This window comes from Sphaeramia orbicularis, chromosome 4, assembly GCF_902148855.1.
Source record: "Sphaeramia orbicularis chromosome 4, fSphaOr1.1, whole genome shotgun sequence".
NCBI lineage: Eukaryota > Metazoa > Chordata > Actinopteri > Kurtiformes > Apogonidae > Sphaeramia > Sphaeramia orbicularis.
The window spans coordinates 44,867,074-44,885,794 of NC_043960.1; the positions used below are offsets into that span (position 1 = coordinate 44,867,074).

The 18,721-nt window shown below is 38.1% G+C and overlaps 1 protein-coding gene across 4 annotated transcripts in view; it reads left to right on the plus strand.

The window, feature by feature from the left end:
- Positions 1-15,374, plus strand: part of LOC115418378 (latent-transforming growth factor beta-binding protein 4) — a 30,676-nt gene extending 15,302 nt beyond the window's left edge. For all 4 annotated transcript variants that reach the window (XM_030132817.1, XM_030132821.1, XM_030132818.1 and 1 more), the window contains 12 exons: positions 1,928-2,050; positions 2,385-2,507; positions 2,603-2,728; positions 4,408-4,536; positions 4,618-4,710; positions 6,435-6,530; positions 8,751-8,846; positions 9,056-9,151; positions 13,169-13,270; positions 13,355-13,460; positions 14,442-14,558; positions 14,702-15,374. In XM_030132817.1, the coding sequence (XP_029988677.1) occupies positions 1,928-2,050; positions 2,385-2,507; positions 2,603-2,728; positions 4,408-4,536; positions 4,618-4,710; positions 6,435-6,530; positions 8,751-8,846; positions 9,056-9,151; positions 13,169-13,270; positions 13,355-13,460; positions 14,442-14,558; positions 14,702-14,780 (1,286 nt within the window). In that variant the 3' untranslated portion in view covers positions 14,781-15,374. The remainder of the gene's footprint in view (positions 1-1,927; positions 2,051-2,384; positions 2,508-2,602; positions 2,729-4,407; positions 4,537-4,617; positions 4,711-6,434; positions 6,531-8,750; positions 8,847-9,055; positions 9,152-13,168; positions 13,271-13,354; positions 13,461-14,441; positions 14,559-14,701) is intronic.
- The last annotated feature ends 3,347 nt before the right edge of the window (positions 15,375-18,721 follow it).

Consider the following 18,721-nt stretch of genomic DNA (forward strand, 5'->3'; position numbering starts at 1 on the left):
TTCAAAACTTTTGGAAAACATTTCAGGTGACTACCTCATGAATGCCAAGAATGTGCAAAGCAGTAATAAAAGCAAAATTGGGCTATTTTGAAGAATCTAAAATATAATACATGCTTTGAGTTATGTCACACTTCTTTTAACTACATAATTCCATATGTGTTCATTCATAGTTTTGATGCATTCAATGAGAATCTACAATGTAAATAGTCATGAAAATGAAGAAAAACCAGGTGAGTTCAAACTTTTGACTGGTAGTGTACATTTATAAACACACACCTTCCCTCTGCAGCTCTATTCACATCAAGAGACAGATCTTTGTGATGCTGTTTCATGCTGCTATGGAATAGTGAAGCTGCCATTTTGTGTCTGTGACAGATTGGAGTCATGTGTGATGAATCTTAACAGGAATCTGTAATTAAAGCTGTCAGTTACTTTTTCAACTCTCCTACCGGTCTAAAAACACCTGTGATTAGACAAAATCTACTCTAAATCTTCTGTTACAAACTCAGCCTTGGGGAGGAGGTTGTAAGTTTTCCCTTTCTGACCACGTCAGTCAGAATATACTGAAAGGTACCCATGGAGTTTTTTTCCCAATCACACCAAAAGACTAATTTAAATGTTTTCAACAGGGCTGATAATGTACAGGGTGTCCATAACTTTACAATTTAAAATATTTATGACTAAAGCAAATGAATAGACAAATGTGTGGAAATCAATACCAAATGAAAAGTAGATATTGAAGTTTGTTGCCTCATTTAATCCACCTCTATATGAGACTATTAGACAGTACTAGATTTGTTTCCACGTTGGTTATATTGTACCCTCATCAATGGTGTCAATGACGTCAGTGATCTTTTGCCTCAGGTCGCTGATGTCCCATATCTTTGTTAAATACACAATATCTTTAACATAACCCCATAGACAGAAATCCAGGGCAGTGATATTTGTTGAATGAGGTGTCCAGGGCATTGGACCATCCCTTCCAATCTACCGGTCTGGAAATGTTTGGTTTAGGAACCCACCAACATCCAGTCTCCAATGTGGTGGTGCACCATCTACCTGGAAGATGATGGTTGGTTGAAGTTCATCCAGATGTGGTGACACATATTCAGTCAGAAGGTGCAGTAAACATTTGCAGTGATTGATCCCTTGTTGAAAAAAAATGGAGTAATGATTCAATTGTACATGATCCCACAATGTGAATAAAAACTTTGATAACCACTGAGTACATACAACAAATCTGATAAACATATATATATATATATATATATTTGTCCAAGTAGAGTTACCATTGCGCATGTGCAAATGGACAGTTGAACCGGTGGGGACAGTATTTTTCTTTGGTTTTCTTGTCTGTTCTGGGATTTGTAATTAAGGGGAAACTAAATCGTGTCCACATTTAAACATAATTAACACAAAGGAGAAGAAGTTGAGGTCCATTCTGAGCTACTGTAGAAACACACATATCCCACTCCCACTGTAAATGAGCTCATTTTTTATGGCTATACATAAATGAAAACATAATCAAATCCCTTTAAATTTTACACAGTGGACTGTTATTTTAATATACAGTTACTCTATTATGATGAATGCCATAATACCATATTAAAGATTTTGTCCAGGAATGGGCCAAGGTACCTTCAACATCAGCTCCTCTGATGACCCTGTCCTGGAGTCTGTGTCGTTGCTTCAGGTGAATGGGTTATGGGTTATTATCAGCAGCAAATTACAGCCAGTGTGTATCATTTATTTGTTTGACTCAACCTCTGAGGCCTGCATAAACAATAAACGAAATAACTCAGAAATTGCACTCATATCATTTTAATAAATACAGTTTTATACTCCATCAAGCACCAGAATGATTCAACTAATGTCTGATCATAGCTGCAGGAGCTAAAGGGCTAACTATGTGTCTCTGATCTGCCAGATGTGGACGAGTGTTTGGCCCAGAACGGGACCTGTGAGCATGTTTGCATCAACACCCAGGGATCGTTCCAGTGCTCCTGCAGGCCTGGATACCAGCTGCACATAGACGGACACACCTGCGTGGGTCTGTCACTTAACGCTACATTTCTTCAGTACTCAGTGGTCTTTATGTACTCATTTCCATTCACTTAAACAAGCTGAGCATTGGCAGTTTAGAAGAATCCAGCAGATGTAAAGATGACCATGAATTTATTATCTCACATCCACTCTTCAGTGTGTGTATGGGTGTGTATTCATGCATCGTTCCTAGAAGTGGGCGTCCTAATGGCATATTTTGTAGGATTAGAGAGGATTAGAAGGCAGCAGATGTGCTCAGGAAACTGTTGCAAAGGAGAAAGGAGGTTCTCCACAAAGATGTTGACTTTTTGTTTTGCCTTGTGTGTGTGGTGTGTGTGCAGACATTGATGAATGTAAACTCCAGAAAGGTGGCTGCTCCCACACCTGCACCAACACTCCAGGAGGACACATTTGTCACTGCCCACCTCCTCTTCTTCTCGACAGAGACAACCTCACCTGCAGCAGTACAACGTTCAGCTACTTCTGTTTAACACATTGTAATTACACTTTAAGTTGTTGTATTATATGTTAAAAGTGTTGTCGTTTTTTACCTGAACAGACGTAACATCGTGTGCGTTCAGAAATGGCGGTTGTGAGCACATATGCAGTACGAGGGCTGACGGACATGTCCAGTGTATTTGTCGAACAGGATGGAAACTTGGCGAGGACCTGAGGAGCTGCGACGGTGAGACTTGATTTTTTTTCTTCTCTTCACATCTTTATTAATGGTTGTTTTTTTGTTTTTTTTCTTTTTTAAAGTTTGAGTCTTGTAGTGATTTTGTGCTGTACTTCCAGGGCTGGTTGATAGGTATATAAATATATATCAGTATTTATCACAATCTAGCTTTTGATAATCCTGCAAGAGTATCCTGTTGCTGCCTGAAGCCTAAAGAAAGAGGATTCATTGTGTCAACTTCAGAACATTAATATAGTGATGCAATTCCATCCTGATATTGTAGACAGATGTAGCACTGTGTATCTGAATGAAAGAAAAAGAAGAAAAATATTCATTTTCCTGTTTTAAACAACATTTAGGGCTATTTGAGTAAAAAATAATTTGTGCTTAATGTACTTAAATGCAACATTTTGTCTCTTAGTGTCCATATTTAGAGTTGAAGAGGAGCATTGAATGCATCCCTGTTTCTGTCAGTGTGTGCTTTTAATGCAGACAACAGAACAACAGACACAGCACGAATGAAGCCAAAACACAGACATGACTCTCAGCAGTGTTTTTACCACATGACTCTATTGGTACACACATTTACCCGCATGTGTGAGGAATGGCCCTTCACTATCATATCATCACTAACTATGTACATTTTATTGCAGAGTCATATGGGTGAAGCAAAACGTATAAAGTTTAACAGACTTAGATTATATGAGTATATAATAGGGATGTCAAATTCATTTCAGTTCAGGAGCCACATTTAGCCCAATATGATCTGAAGTGGACTGGACCAGTAAAATAGTATCAGTGAAAAATGTACAATTTCATTACGAAAATGTTTACATCTACAAAGTCTCCTTAAAAAAAGTGAATAACATGAACAACCTGAAATGTCTTAAGAAGAATAATTGCAATTTTTACAATATTCTGCCTCAGTTTATCATTTATACATGTGCATTACAACTCACAGATCACAGTGGATCAACAAATACACAAAACAGTAGTAACAGGCAGAATATTGTTAAAACTGGACTTACTTCTCTTAAGACATTTTAGGTGGTTCATATTTGTTCAGGTCATTCACATTTTTTTTTGTGAAAGGATAGTTTTTAAAAGGAAACATTTTCATGTAATTTTACTTTTTTTGCACAAAAACAAATAGAAAAATTTGGAGTTTGCATTATTTCTAGGTTATTATGATAGTATTTTACTGGTCCGACCCACTGGAAGTCATATGTGGACCCTGGACTAAAATGATTTTGACACGCTCGACTGTTATCTTCTGTAATCTTCTGTAATCTTCAGTGTCATTTTTGCATTTCACAAATTTATCCCATGGGCCAGACTGGACCCTTTTGTGGCCTGGATTTGGCCCGCGGTTCATATGTTTGACACCTGTGGAATATACCATTAAACTGTGAACGAAATAATTTTGGACTTAACCATCTACTGAAACATTACAAGCATTATTTGGCATTCTGGTGTTCATAAAAAGACATTATATCAGGAAACCCAAAGCATACAAGTAAATGCATAAGTCTGAGTGGTAGTGGGCCACTGCAGCTGATCCACTTGTTTGTCCAGACACAACATGGTCTCTCAGCCCCATATGATTAACAGGCAGCATGGTTGATCCTTTTGAAATGGTGTTGAAATTTCCAGCTGTTCTAACTGCCCCTCTCTTTTTTTGTTGTAAGATATGAACGAGTGCGGGGACTTTACAAATGGCGGTTGTGAGCAACTGTGTGAAAACCATCCTGGTGGGTTTAACTGCACATGCAGGAAGGGGTATGAAGTTCGAACTGATGACCTTACAAAGTGCAAGCGTGAGTCAAAAATCACACATCCAAACCACACTCAGTATCATAGAAAAAAAGAGCTTTTCATTCATTGTCCTGCTTCTCCAGCTGTGTGTGACCCTCCCTGTCAGAACTACGGAGTGTGTGTGGCCCCAAATACTTGTGACTGTCCCCCAGGCTACCCTGGACCCGGCTGCTCAGGTACAAACCCACCTTGAGTCTCGGTATCATAAACTGTTCTTTTGGTGGAAATTGGAACATGGAAGTAGGTCAATGACGTCAACAAAATACAATTATCTATATGAATTATTCAGTCATTTGGAAAGTTAAGTTTGCATAAATTAATAAAAATAATTTAAATTCAGTGATTTTAGTGCTTTTACATCAAATATGTCAATGTGGAGCGACCATGATTGACCTTAACCTGCTTAACATTGATGTAATAAAACAAAGTGTGTAGAAAGTGTTCACATTTGTAGTTGTAGAGATTTTGTAGTTTTGAACTCATTTTTCTGGCTACAGTTTCACCTTCCTCTATGCAGTTAACAGAGTTTTTCTCTGCAAGTCATGTAAAACTGTTAAACATGATTTAGAAAATATAATTCAAGCAGAAGTAAGACAATGTTAATACACTCATGTCTAGATTGTTGCATTGCATGATATTTATCACTACCTATATTATTAAAGCCAAATGGCCTGTGTGTGCGTGTATATAAGTATACAAGTATGACAAACTGCAGCAGTCAGCCCTTTCTGGAAAGAGCTGATTGCTGCAGTTTGTCATACTTATGTATTTTTGGTCAAGGAACAGACTAGTGAAAACGGTAAGTTGATAGGACCAATATTTTTGGGAGATATTAGTTTTAGAGATTAATTCTGGAATACAGTAGCCTTACAAATACGTTGCTGTACCCAGAACGCTTTAGTGGTGACTGTTGGACAAATGCGGTACAGCATGCACAAATACACAGCAGCATAAAAACTACCACATCTAGAACCCGTGGATCCTCATGGGTCAACACACTGTTATAATGTAACTAGCGCCTTGACCAGCGGGAATCTACGGGTTCTAGAAGCAGTAGATTTGATAAAATGTGGAACAGAGCTAAGATTACTGCTGTAATACACAGATTAGGAAGAAATAGAATGGCCCTCATCCTGTTTTGTATTGACATGGACGTGGACCAGAGACTTTACACAGGACTGAACATGACGGTTTTTAGCCACTCACTGCCGTTCTGAGTCCGGATCCACTGAACTTCAGTCCCTGTGATCGGAGTCTGTGAAGAATGGTCTGTCACTGTGTTACGGCGAGGGGAGTGGGGGACAGGGGGATGGACCAGAGGGGGATGTTAGTGGGCCAGGTCTGACCGGGGACCAGCAGTGTGGAACCAGGCCACAGTAAGAACCAGACTGACCTTGTTAGTGTGTGATCACAGCCAGACCCGGTTCTCCTGTCACGTCCTGGCGGTTCTGTTGATCTGGATCCAGCCCCCCCCCCCATTTATAGCTGTGAATGGACTCGTCCGTGGGCCACCTTGTAAGTCCACTGTAATTTTAAAAACAACTAATATTCCAAAAGTGTTGGTCGTACCAACAAGCTGTTTTTGGCCTGTCTGATCCTTGACCCAAAAAATATAAGTCCTCTAAAAGGCAAAGGCTAGATCTGTCCAGTTTATCAGTTATAAAGCAGACACACACACACACACACACACACACACACACACAGAGAGGTCACTTGGCTTATATAATATACATTACAATATTACAAATTGTTTTGGGACATTTGTATATACATTATACATAAAACTGGGATGTTTTCATGTCTTTTTCCAATCTGAAAAATGTAGTCTTTTTTCTGTTGTTCATTGTTTGTCAATATGGCAGCAAAGATGTGTGAGTTCCATGTTGGTTGTGTGTTTCAGCCATGTGCTCACCGCCTTGTGCTCATGGAGGTTCCTGTATGAGATGGAATGAGTGTTTGTGTCCCCGTGGTTGGACCGGGACAGGCTGCCACACAGGTACTCAGCATCTGATATGTATTACTGTATTACTGAAAAATGTTCACCCTCTCCATAAGGCATGTCTATGGGTTTTCAGTGAATGTTACTAAAAATAGGTTAACCCTTAAAGACCTAGATCTATTTTTGTGGTGACTTCAAAATGGATTTTTCTCGACATTTAACCTTTGCTAAGTGATTTATTACCATTTATCATATTATCCTTTGCATTTTGCATTTATCAGGAAAAATTTGGTATTTTTATTTAATTCACTGCCCATGTACCTGTCAATGTTCATAAAAGCTCAGAGTAAATTCAGGCTTTATTGTATCACATCATGGAAAACTGAAGAAAAAGTGAGTTTTCAGCAAAAAAAAATAAAAATACACACACACACACTCACACACACACATATACACACACATATATATATATATATATATATATATATATATATATATATATATATACACACACACACACACACACACACACTACATGGATTTTATTAAGTATTCACTGTTGCGGAAGATGATATTAAGGTCTTTGAGGATTAATGCAGAACTTCCAGAAAGAACTTAACCAGAGATGAGAGATTTCTGCAAATGAAAAATCTACCAACACGTGGCACTTCATAGAATAGAATATAGAATAGAATGCCTTTATTGTCATTATACATATGTGCAGCGAAATTAAAAGAGACAACTTTCTTGTGGTGCGAAATGCAAAACAGTTTAAAGAAAGGAAAAAAAAGAAGTGTAAATATATATACAGAATAAAAACAAGCATGTCAACCAACCAAGAAATGGTAGAAATAAATATATTACACCTTGACCCTGGCTGAACACTGAGGATATATGTTAAATGTGTAGCCTTATTTGAGATATTGTCACTATAATGTTTTCAGTACCCGTATTGCACTTGGGTAAAACATGCTGTTAAATCTGGAGGTGCGGGCCTGGATGGATCTGTACCTCTTCCCTGAGGGCAACAGTGCCAACAGGGGAATTCATGGGGAATTATGTCTTTTGTGTGAAAGTTTGTTGGCATGATGAGTTGTGTTACCTGTGTAAGTTTACTCGTAAAAGTTGCAGAATAATTTTGACTTAAGTTTTTTGCTGCATTTACAATTTACAGAAGGTCAAAAGCAGAGAAACTCAAGGTCAGTTCGCAGCCATTCTGAGATATCGGAGTTCCCCTGGTGTTAAAAAGCCTAACTCATCAGAGCTGAAGCTCCCACATCATATGGAAATAAGGAAGCTCACCTATAGTCTAAAACAGTCTGGACACTTTCATTCCAAGTTGAACAGCCTGGCTTTGTGATTTTTCTTTTGCAAATTTAATTTAATGTGCTGCTTGAAGGCAAACGGTGGCAGGTTTTAAAGTTCCTCACATTGCATGAGTGGATGTCATAGTTCAAATATCAGTATCAAAATCTCTTCTGTTTGTTTTTACTACATCTCTTGTGTTACATACACTTAAAAGGTCATGCATTTCTTTTGATTATGTGAACTGTGGATACTGTGTCTCAAAAAAATAGTGAAAGGTTCAGATGAGCTCAGACAGGACCATGTACGAAACACTTTATGAAGCATATCCTTTTTGAAGGTTTCAGATATTTTTTATTAACACTGTAAATATGATGCAGTTGGTTCACTGCACAGAGCATGTCAGCTGAGTAGGCAGTCCCTGAATGCATCCCAGGACACATTTTTATTCAAACTTTTTTCCCAGTATACTACATAAAAACTGCATTACTTGTTTTTTGATTTTTGCAGCCTGGCATATGTCAACAATTAACACCAACATTGGTTAAGATGCATGATTATTTTGTTGTGCTGGGTCAAATGTGTGTTTGTTTATTTTTTATTTCAAATTTTAAAGCAGAAACAACAAAGAAAAACAAAGAAAAAAAAAACATATTTGAAAATGTTGTAAAATGTCTGAGTGCACATTTTTTAAGGGTGCTAGTGCAGTAATTTTCTATTGTTTACAATGTGCTTATTTTAGTTTTAGGGTCAGAATTTAAAAAAAAAAAATCATGCAAAAATGAACAACTTTTGAATTCTGACCTAATACCAATTGTGAAAAAAATTATGACCTTTTATAACACGGAGTGCAAAGTGTGCATGATATGCTCACGTGGATACCGGAAGGTTAAAGAAGCCACTGAACCACCCACATACACACAAATATCCCCCTTTTGTCGGTCTGTGTTTTCTTGCTTGCTTCTATTTCAGCAATGTGTGAGTTGCCCTGTGCTAATGGCGGTCGCTGTGTGGGGCCCAGTACATGCCAGTGTCCCTCAGACTACACCGGCCCCCAGTGCCTCTTGCGTGAGTATCAAAACCACCAGCACATCTGGCATCAGTTACAACAGGCATGCAGGTATTTCTAGTGGGGAAGTAAGCTGACTATCAGTTCTACCTTCATGCTTTACTGTTACTTGACAGTGATGCAAGTTAAAATGAAATAAAAAAAGATATTTCCCCATGTAGACCTAATGCAAGCTCTGTCTTTGTGTGTATTTGAATCTGTTTTGTAGCCCTGTGTACGCCTGCTTGTCAGAATGGGGGCAGATGTGTGGATGTCAACAAATGCACATGTGTTGGTGGATGGCAAGGAGCACGCTGTCAGATAGGTGAGATTATCTGGAAACACTTGGCGTTAGTGCTACTATGGTACCGTACAAAGTAATTATTCAGTTTGCTAAGTTTATTTTATAATTAAGTATAGTAGTAGTACATTAAAAGTACAAATGCACACAGCCTGATGTCCCACGCTCTAATATTTAGCCTTTAGCTTTTATTATGGCATATATACACTGTGACATTATTTCAACAAACTTATGCAATGTCACTATATTTATTTCCGTCATTTTTAGACACATAACATTGTTGAACCTTGACCTGACCAATTGAAGCAACCCCAGATCTTAACACTGCCCCCCACAGGCCTGTTACTGTTCGATTAATTTCAAAGTTGTGCATCAGTCACATAGTACTGGACAGAGGTTTTCAGGATTCTGTCTTTGATTTTAACCCTTTCATGCATTAATTATGAGAACCTTCATCAAGATTTTTTTCCTGAGTGTTTTTATTCCTCTTTAGGCATGAAAAAAAAAAACAATATGATGGAAAAATTTTAATGAACCTGTTTTTCACGGAGTTACAAAAATGTCCACGCAGCAGGACACCATGTGTTTAATTTTTTGAAGCAACGAAACATGTATTTGAAACGCAATATCAGAAAGTGATATACTGTGTGAAAACTGTGGAATAAGAACATTTTTAATGCAGCTAATCTGATGTTCTCTCACATATTAACATACTCTAATACTAGTTATTACTCACTTCATGGAGATAATATGCAAAAAAAAAAAAAAAAAAAGCATTTTGTGTAAAAAACAAAACAAAACAATTAATTACAGTCTAATAACAATTAGCAATTGATTTACACTCTAACATGTTACTGCAGTCAGATCAGGTTTATTAAGAACAGGAAATTTACAATAATGGTATGAATGTCAGTTTAATGGATGGTGCATAAGCGTCCGCTGTGTTGGCTGATATGGAACTAAAATAACAAAACCCATGAATATACAAGAGAACAGCTGGAGAATAACTATGCATGAAAGGGTTAAAGGTCCAGTTGAAACCAAACCTTCTGACTTTGTTGTTTAGCATCACTGAAGAGGAGGTACATTCAACTTCTGAAAAGTGTCATACCCTGGCTTTTGCCTCCCTTTTGGCTAGAAATGCGATTTCGTTGGAGTGGAAAGATGCTGTCCTGCCCATACAGACGTTCTGTCCTGCCTAAGACTGGAGAAAATTAGACACTCACTTCAACATTCAAACAGAAATTTCCATAAAATTTGGGTCCCTTTCTTGAACACATTCCAGAGACTAGAACTACATTCAGACAGCAGGTCTTAATGCACAATTTGGAATTCTTGGTGAAATCCAATTTTTTGTGTGCTTGTTCATATTACACATTAAATGTGACTTCTATCAGTTTTGAGTATGAACTGAATGCTACCCTGAAGTGATCTGCAAAGGAGGTGTAAAAGAGATGTAATACATGACCACGCAGGCATGCACTGTGTTAACAGAAGTAAATATGGAGGCATCTCATCTCGATGCAGAATTGTGACATTTGTCGCATTTCAATGATGTAAAGGTCAGATAAATGCGACCTGGTTGTTCAGACTGACGTCACGTTGCAAATTATCAGACACATATCAGATTTAGAATGTGGCCTGGGTCGGATTTAGAATAATCGGATTTGTGCTGTTCAAACTGTCTTTAATGGATCAGATACAGGTCACATATGGCCACATTTGCCTGCAGTCTGAATGTAGCCTAGGTGCAGCTTGATGCCTCCCCTTGCACCAACTGCTTGCTGGGAAAGGGCCTTTGGGTTTTCTCTTTTCCTCATTCTTTTGGGCCCAGATGTGTGTACTTTGTTAGGTTTAAGTGCACACATATAAAGAAGGCTTGTTGTTACAAAACTTCAAAAAAAATATTTTGAAACATATTAATCACTGCAACAATCATACAAGGAACCGATCTTTACTACTGTACTTTCTGGACTATAAGCCGCACCGGACTATAAGCCGCACTCACCCCATCTCCAACGTCTCACCATCACTTCATTGATGCCAAGCTTACGTGCAGCAGCTCTATTTCCTTCTTTATCAGCTGGATCGATCGTTAGCCCAGAAAACATAAATTAGCCGCATCTTTTCAGAGCCGCAGGTTCACAGTGTGTGGAAAAAAGTAGCAGCTTATAGACCGGAAATTATATATATATATATGTTTTGTGAAATCCAGATGAGGACTGAGTTTGGCCTGGCTGTGTATATTTTTAACAATAAAGGAATAAGATGTGAGGTTCATGGAATAAGGGATAAAATTAAAAATGATCTAAAAGGTAAACTATACTACATTTCCAACTTTTTGGTAAAAACAAAACTAAAAACCCAAAAACATAGCAGCCATAAGTACACAAAGCAGAAAAATGAGATCATTTGGTGACACTTTCTATGCAGCCTTATATGTTGTCTATCATGTATTTAGTATATAATGTCTTACAGTACTTAATTAACATATGTGTTTGTTATAATGTGCTTATAGTACTTCATGTTATTATTTATTATTAGTTATAACCACTCATGATCATTCATAATGCTTTGTAATACAAAAGTCTGTCATAAATTATTAATATGCTTATCTGTTATAGTTTTTGTCATCAAAAATCTGTAATTAGATGGGATGATGGTGCAGTGGTTTGTACTGTTGCATCACAGCAAGAAAAAAATGAATGAAGTCTGATATGTGTGTGTGTGTGTGTGTGTGTGTGTGTCTGCGTGTCTGCGTGATTGTTGTTCTTGCAGTGACTTAATTTTATTGTTCTTCACTTTACTTAAAAGAGCAACCACATACAGTACTAGTCAGAAGATGGTGAATACCTTCACATTCAATATTTTCTTTCTTTATTATTATTTTCTACATTGTAGATAACTATTTGAGACATCAACACACATGAAAAACAGATGAAATTATGTAGAAAACACAAAAGTGTAAAAAAAAAAAAAAAGAATATGTTCTTTATTTTAGATTCTTCTTACCCTTTCCTTTAATGACACCTTTGCACACTCTTTGCATTGTCTCAGTCAGATTCATGAGGTAGTTCATGAGGTAGTATCTGCAGCAGTTCTCCAACAGTCTTGAAGGAGTTCGCCGAGGTGCTGAACACTTCTCGGCTGCTTTGCCGTTGCCCAGTGCTCGACTCATCCCAAACCATTTCAACTGGGTTTAAGTCAGGTGATCATGGAGGACAGGTTCATCACTTCATCACTCTGCCTCTGGGTCAAATAGCTCTGATGTAGTCTGGAGGTGTGTGTGGAGTCATTGTTCTGTTGAAAAAATGAAACAAAACAATGGTCCCACTAAGCACATCCCATATTTAATATTATCTGCCAGATGTATACACTCAGCCCTTAGCAAAGAAAGAGGAAAATCTCAAAAAACAGACAGAGGGCAGTATCTGTACAGGTAAACCACCACCACACACTGACAGTGGGATGAAAATGATCACTTAGAGGATCATGTGTGTTTGTCTTTCCAACCTTTATCATTAATATTAATACATATGAAGCCATTCACATACTGCACACCCTCACCTCCTCAGATCACATGCACCACACCCCTATAGATGTACTCTATGTTCAGTGTCATTACTGTCAGCTCTGTTATCAGACTGAGTATGAACAGGTCTTTTATGAAAAATGAGTGAACAATGAGTGTAAAAACAAAATCTCAAGTTACTATGTTCAAAACTGATGGTAGAATGCCAAAATGTCAGTAAGTGCCTCATCTGCAGACAAACAGATAAACAGAGCTGACTGTGATAATTACAGGGTGAGGGTAACAGTTCAGCTGGTTTGGACCACTACTGTAGTCTCCAGGTGTGTGTGTGTGTGTGTGTGTTTGTTAACTTTACAGTCACAGTGATGTTCCAGGTCACATAAGAACCAAGGCGCTGTCTTAAAATACTCCAAAATTCAGCTTTTTTCTCTAATGTTTTCAAAGTAGAGACAAAATTGAGCTATGCTTCGATCATTTTCAGTTGACTGAGTTCCTGTGTTTCTTTTCAGAGCCTGTTCAGTGTCAGACGCCTTGTAAGAACGGGGGAGTATGTGTGGGCTTCAACAGGTGCCGCTGTGCCAAAGGATTTACAGGGGGTTTCTGTGAAACAGGTAAATATGTGTGGGAGGAGTGTGTGTGTGTGTCATAAAGATGTTTTCCATTACTTTGTATTAAGACTGTTGCGGTGTTGGCAGCGGTGACCACCCCCTGCGTACCCCCCTGTCAACACGGAGCCACTTGCAGCCCTCACAACACCTGTACCTGTCCAGAGGGCACTGCAGGCCTGCGCTGTGAACGACTGTACGTATGAAAAATGCCAACAGTAAAAAACACAAACAGTACGGTGGTCAGATCTACACTGACTACAGCACTGTTGGACCCATTGACTTTCACACCATAGTTTCTGTTCATGTTACAGCTACTGTCATTTCAATATAATTCAGAGACGGCACATCACAGTGGTTTCTGTTTTTATTGTTATTTTATTGTTTTATTGCCCTCCAAAAACACCCTGTTGGAGTCTAATTATATTCCATTCCAAAGTTCATTTCGGGGATATAATGGTTTTACCCTGAACGCCACTGCCGGATCCGTGGCCAGATACGTGACCAGATCCGTCGCTGCTAGATATCCTTCATGTGAATGCGATAACTAGGACAGATTTGGTTGGATTTCTTCTCCCTTGATAACCAAAATAGGGGACCCCTCGTGGAAGAACCCTATCGATTTCAGCTTCTCTATAAGTATTATAAGTCATCCAAAAGGGGGAGCTTTAGTTGAACATCAGTTTTTTTGGACACAAATCAAGCAATAATAGGCTGATTGAGATAAAATTTGGTTCATATTGATTGTCTCACAAATGTCTATTTTCCGTTTCTCGTCATTTTCATTCACTAGGTGGAGTTTTGTGGGAAAAATTGTTTTTCTGACCATTATTCTGCCACTATCAGATCAATGTAGCTCAAAATGAGTTCATATCGATTGTCTAACAATTCTGTTTCTTCATGCCACTGCCTTGAGTTTACATAATGGGATATTTTGACACCAGGTGGTGTGTTTTCTCCAAATTGTTGGTTGTTGGGGAGCAGAGGATTGGGGCGATTTCGGGGATATAAGCCTTGTTTACTGTATGGATAATTGAGGATTTCAGATGTTAGACATAAATTATTACATACATATTTAGTCGTGTAATTGCAATAGTGCACCTTATTCTCACAAATGTCCTCCTACTTATATTTGAAATATAGTTCATTATCATGTGCATTTATGTTTATGTCCTAGGACATGCCCTGTGGTCACCACAGTGGTAAGTATGGCTCGAGCAGTAAGAAAGGCGTTCAGGGAGAGTTATGTTGACCGCTGTGGACCCCTGGGAGTACAGCTTTGTACAAAATACAGGTTACCTGTTTTTACTTTTCTGCAGAAATGTTTCTTGTGATATAAGACTGGTGCTACAGTACAATTTTGTAATCTGAATATACAGTACATATGTTTTAACTGTGCACTGTGACAGATGTTTGAGTTCTTGCTTTTGTCTCCAGAATGAACCAGGCTCGTGTGTACCTGCAGGCCTACAGAGTAGGATATAAAATCCAATGTCCAGAGAGGAGGAGCAGATGAACTGCATTGTGTACATCCCTTGTCATGAGAAAACATTGGTGAACATCATCACTCTATAAGAAGTACTTGAGATGATCTGTGAACTATAGAATCCAATGCAAAAACTGAAATATTATTTGTACTGAATAGTACAACTACGCAGTCAAATGTGCTGTGATTAATAAGTTGGGTTTTTTTGTTCTGTAAAAATGTGCTCCAGTTGTCTTTGTAACACAAGCACACATTGCCTGCACATGAGATATCTCATAATTTGTAATGTTTGTATATGGCAGCCAAGTTATTAAATACTATTTTTCAAAATCTTATTACAAAGCAGTGTTTAATATTGGGAACAGTTCTGATCTGACAGGTTTTTCATTTTTGTTATATAACACTGGACAACTCTCCTATAGTCACGAGCTGTGGGTAGTGACCGAAAGGACAAGATGAGATTGTGGATATATGTGGTAGAAATGAGTTTTCTCCACAGGGTGGATGGGTTCTCACTTAGAGATAGGGTGAGGAGGTCAGCCATCTGGGAGGGGCTCAGAGTAGAACCACTGCTTCAACACATCGAGAGAGGCCAGCTGAGGTGGATGGGCATCTGGTCAGGATGCCTCCCGGTGAGGTGTTCTTGGATGGATGGAACACTGGACAACAAAAGAAATTTTCATATGTTACTGGATGAATAAGCATGAGTTGTTAATCAGCTAAATCAGGACGATTCCAAAGCATTTCTCCGGTACATCATGATTTTGAATTGTGTGAACATGTACAAAAATTTTCCAATTCTGTGCCAATGTCTTTTATTGTCTCTTAATAATCTGAGGATAATATATGCTACATTGGTCAAATGTGGCACCTGTCATGACCAAGAGAATGAATAGACTCAAATGCACAGAGCTGAAGGGAGTAAAACAGATTTATTTAACATAAATGAAACAAGAACCTGGGAAACAAAAAAACCTGAGTGTGGAAATGAGTGTGGAGTCCACAGCATGACAGGATGAGGTGAGGGATGGTTTTAAAGTCTAAGAGAGTCTCTGTAAGTGAGACAGTCTGTGGAGGTGTAGCAGCAGAACATTCCAGCACCTCCCTGAAGCAGAGGAACCCCTTATATGGGGCTCTTACTGAGCTCTGCTCCAATCATCTAGTGATAGAACCAGGTACCGTCACCTGCCAATCACTGGCATAGCTGTAGATTCAAAGGTAGCATATTAACCTCCTAAGACCCAGGAAATGTCAGCAAAGTGCAAGCTTTTTTTTTGTTTTTTATTAATTAAGTGCCTATATTGGAAACATCATGATGCAACAGTTTTTTCAGATGCAGTTTTTAAAATTGTTATGGAATGTCCTTTGTGGTGGACAGTTTTCTTTCTTTTTTTTTTATATAAAGTTGTGAAACTCTTTCCACAAATGTGGACAGAAAACCCATAGCTGGGTCTTAGGAGGTTAAAGATTGAACAGTAGTGGTCCAATAACTGAACCCCGGGGGACTCCCCAATCACAGCCACACTTTCAGATTCATAACTGCTACAGGTGACAAAATATGGATGGATGCCATAATTCGGAAAAACATACCAACGAGCGACCAAAGCCTGTGATCATGGGAAGATTTTCTACAGCCCAAATACAGAGACCTCAGAAGAAAAGAGAATTCTCATTTCATTACAGAACACTTGAATCATAATATCCTGCAAAATAAAATACATAAATAAATAAATCAATCAATCAGCATATTCGGTTTTCTGTGGGGAAAAAGCAGCACCGAGATGTATTAGAACCACAAGTCATAGTTTTATTATATAGGAGAATGTCCTTCACCTAAATTCAGACATAAGTTACTGTACTTAGCCTGAAGAACCAAAGGGATTATATTTTTAATGACAATAAAACTAGATGACTGGTCTTCAGTACAACTATGAGGATTCTAAGGGTTGTTTTGACCAGGGCTTTACTGAATAGGTTCATTTAATACACAGATAAAGCAAATGTCTGAGACAGCTTTGAGTCATCATTGCAACGCTGCCAAAATTAGACATTTCCAGCAGATCTAGTCCATGCATTGGTTGCTTCCATTGCTGTAAGTCTTATCAATGTTAAAATAACTGCCAAACAAACCTCCATGTGATATAGAATAGAATTTAAGATCCCTGTGTGTAAAGTTAACAATAAACCTCCCATCTATATCAAAGATTTAATCTTACCCAACTGCCCAAACAGAGGATTTGTCTCGCAGAGTGAAAGTTAACATATGGTTTACAGTGTTTTCATAACTAGACTGGGAGGCAGACGATTTCTGAGGCTTAAAATTTTTATTTTTGATAAAGTTTATAGTCCCTCCTCACTTTTACCAAGGGCCTTCTCTCTGGAGATTTATTGTTTTGTTCTCTGTTTTTTTTTTTTTGTTTGTTTGTTTTGTTTTTAATAAAATCTTGATATTCATATATAAAGTGGATTACGATAGTTGTGTATCAATATTATTGACACTACAATAAATAAGATATAAGCTTGAATTGATTTTTGTCAGTGCTGTGGTGAGGTTGGAGGGCTGACTGACATTTGCCAAGTTTACAAGTTGAGGTAAAACAAAAGCTGGATGGACTGAAACATCATCAGGACATCACAATGTGACTTAGACATGAAAAATGTCATCAACCTGCAAAAACCTGATCCAAAAAGTGACCCTTAGTGTGTGTGGGCTGTTTAACATGTCGCATCATCATCATCATCATCATCATCATCATCACCATCATCATCATCCCCATCATAATCATAATCATAATCATCATTTTAGATGATGTAATCTGTAAATTATTAAAGTAGAGGTATTCAAAACAACTAAAAAATCATTGAATGTAATGTTTTTAGACTACACCTTCAAGCTCCTCATTTGACACTTAAATTTTAAAACTGAAATTTGCTGCTGCCTCATTAACAGCCGTCACAGTGTTATGTTCTGTTAACCACATCCTCATCAGACACAAAATCTAATCTGTCAGATGTCATGAAGTCAACAATTACAAGTGATTTCTTGGTTACAGATGTGACATTCAGTGAAGCAGACTTTGCAAAAGTTGGTACGTGAAAGAAGTAACAGATCAGACTGATTTACTTCATAACTATTCCATCTCTTATCTGATTAACACACAAGTCATTCTGGGACAGTGAACACATCATAGCATATCATCACTGTTGTGAAACTGCTGCTGTTCACTGAGCATCCTGTGCCCTGTCCTGCCAAGTGGGATGAAGCACATATATAATTACACAGGCCACACACACACACACACACACGCAAACAATTGTAAACAAAACAAACAAACAAACAAACAAACAAAAACAATAGCTCATGTTCTCCCTGTCCTTGAGGCCTGCAGATTCACTGTCCACCAGGCTGTTTCTCCTGTGAAGACATTCACCCCCACCACCTTTGACCAGAACTGCTCATCCCATATTGGACTCCACCATCATCAGACAGTTTGCAACAGATATTTACAACTATTTTCTAGATATTCATTTGCAAAATCAAGCCAAATAAGCAAACATCAAGTATGGGAATGGTTCTGTAAACAGATTTACAATATGATTGTATATGATAATTATATATGATGTTCATAAATTATCTTAAGTTACAAGATGAGTCACAAACATCTGCATCCACTGATAATTACCGTCTGAATCTTATTCAGGTAACAGTCGATGTAGTCTCTTGGGTCTGAGGGACCCCAGTTTTGTCTGTGGTCTTTAATTTCTTCACATACAAAGATCTTCACATCTTCCCAAATGTTCTGGACTGTGTGATGTGGCCCCAGCAAATACTTCATCAGTTTAGGGAATGAGTTGTAAAGCTGCAGGAAGAAACCAGTTCAAAGAATTAAATATGACGTCATGATTCAGCATGACGAAAATGTTTATGTTTCTGTTTCTACTGAAAAATGCAAACCCTCAGATATTCCACA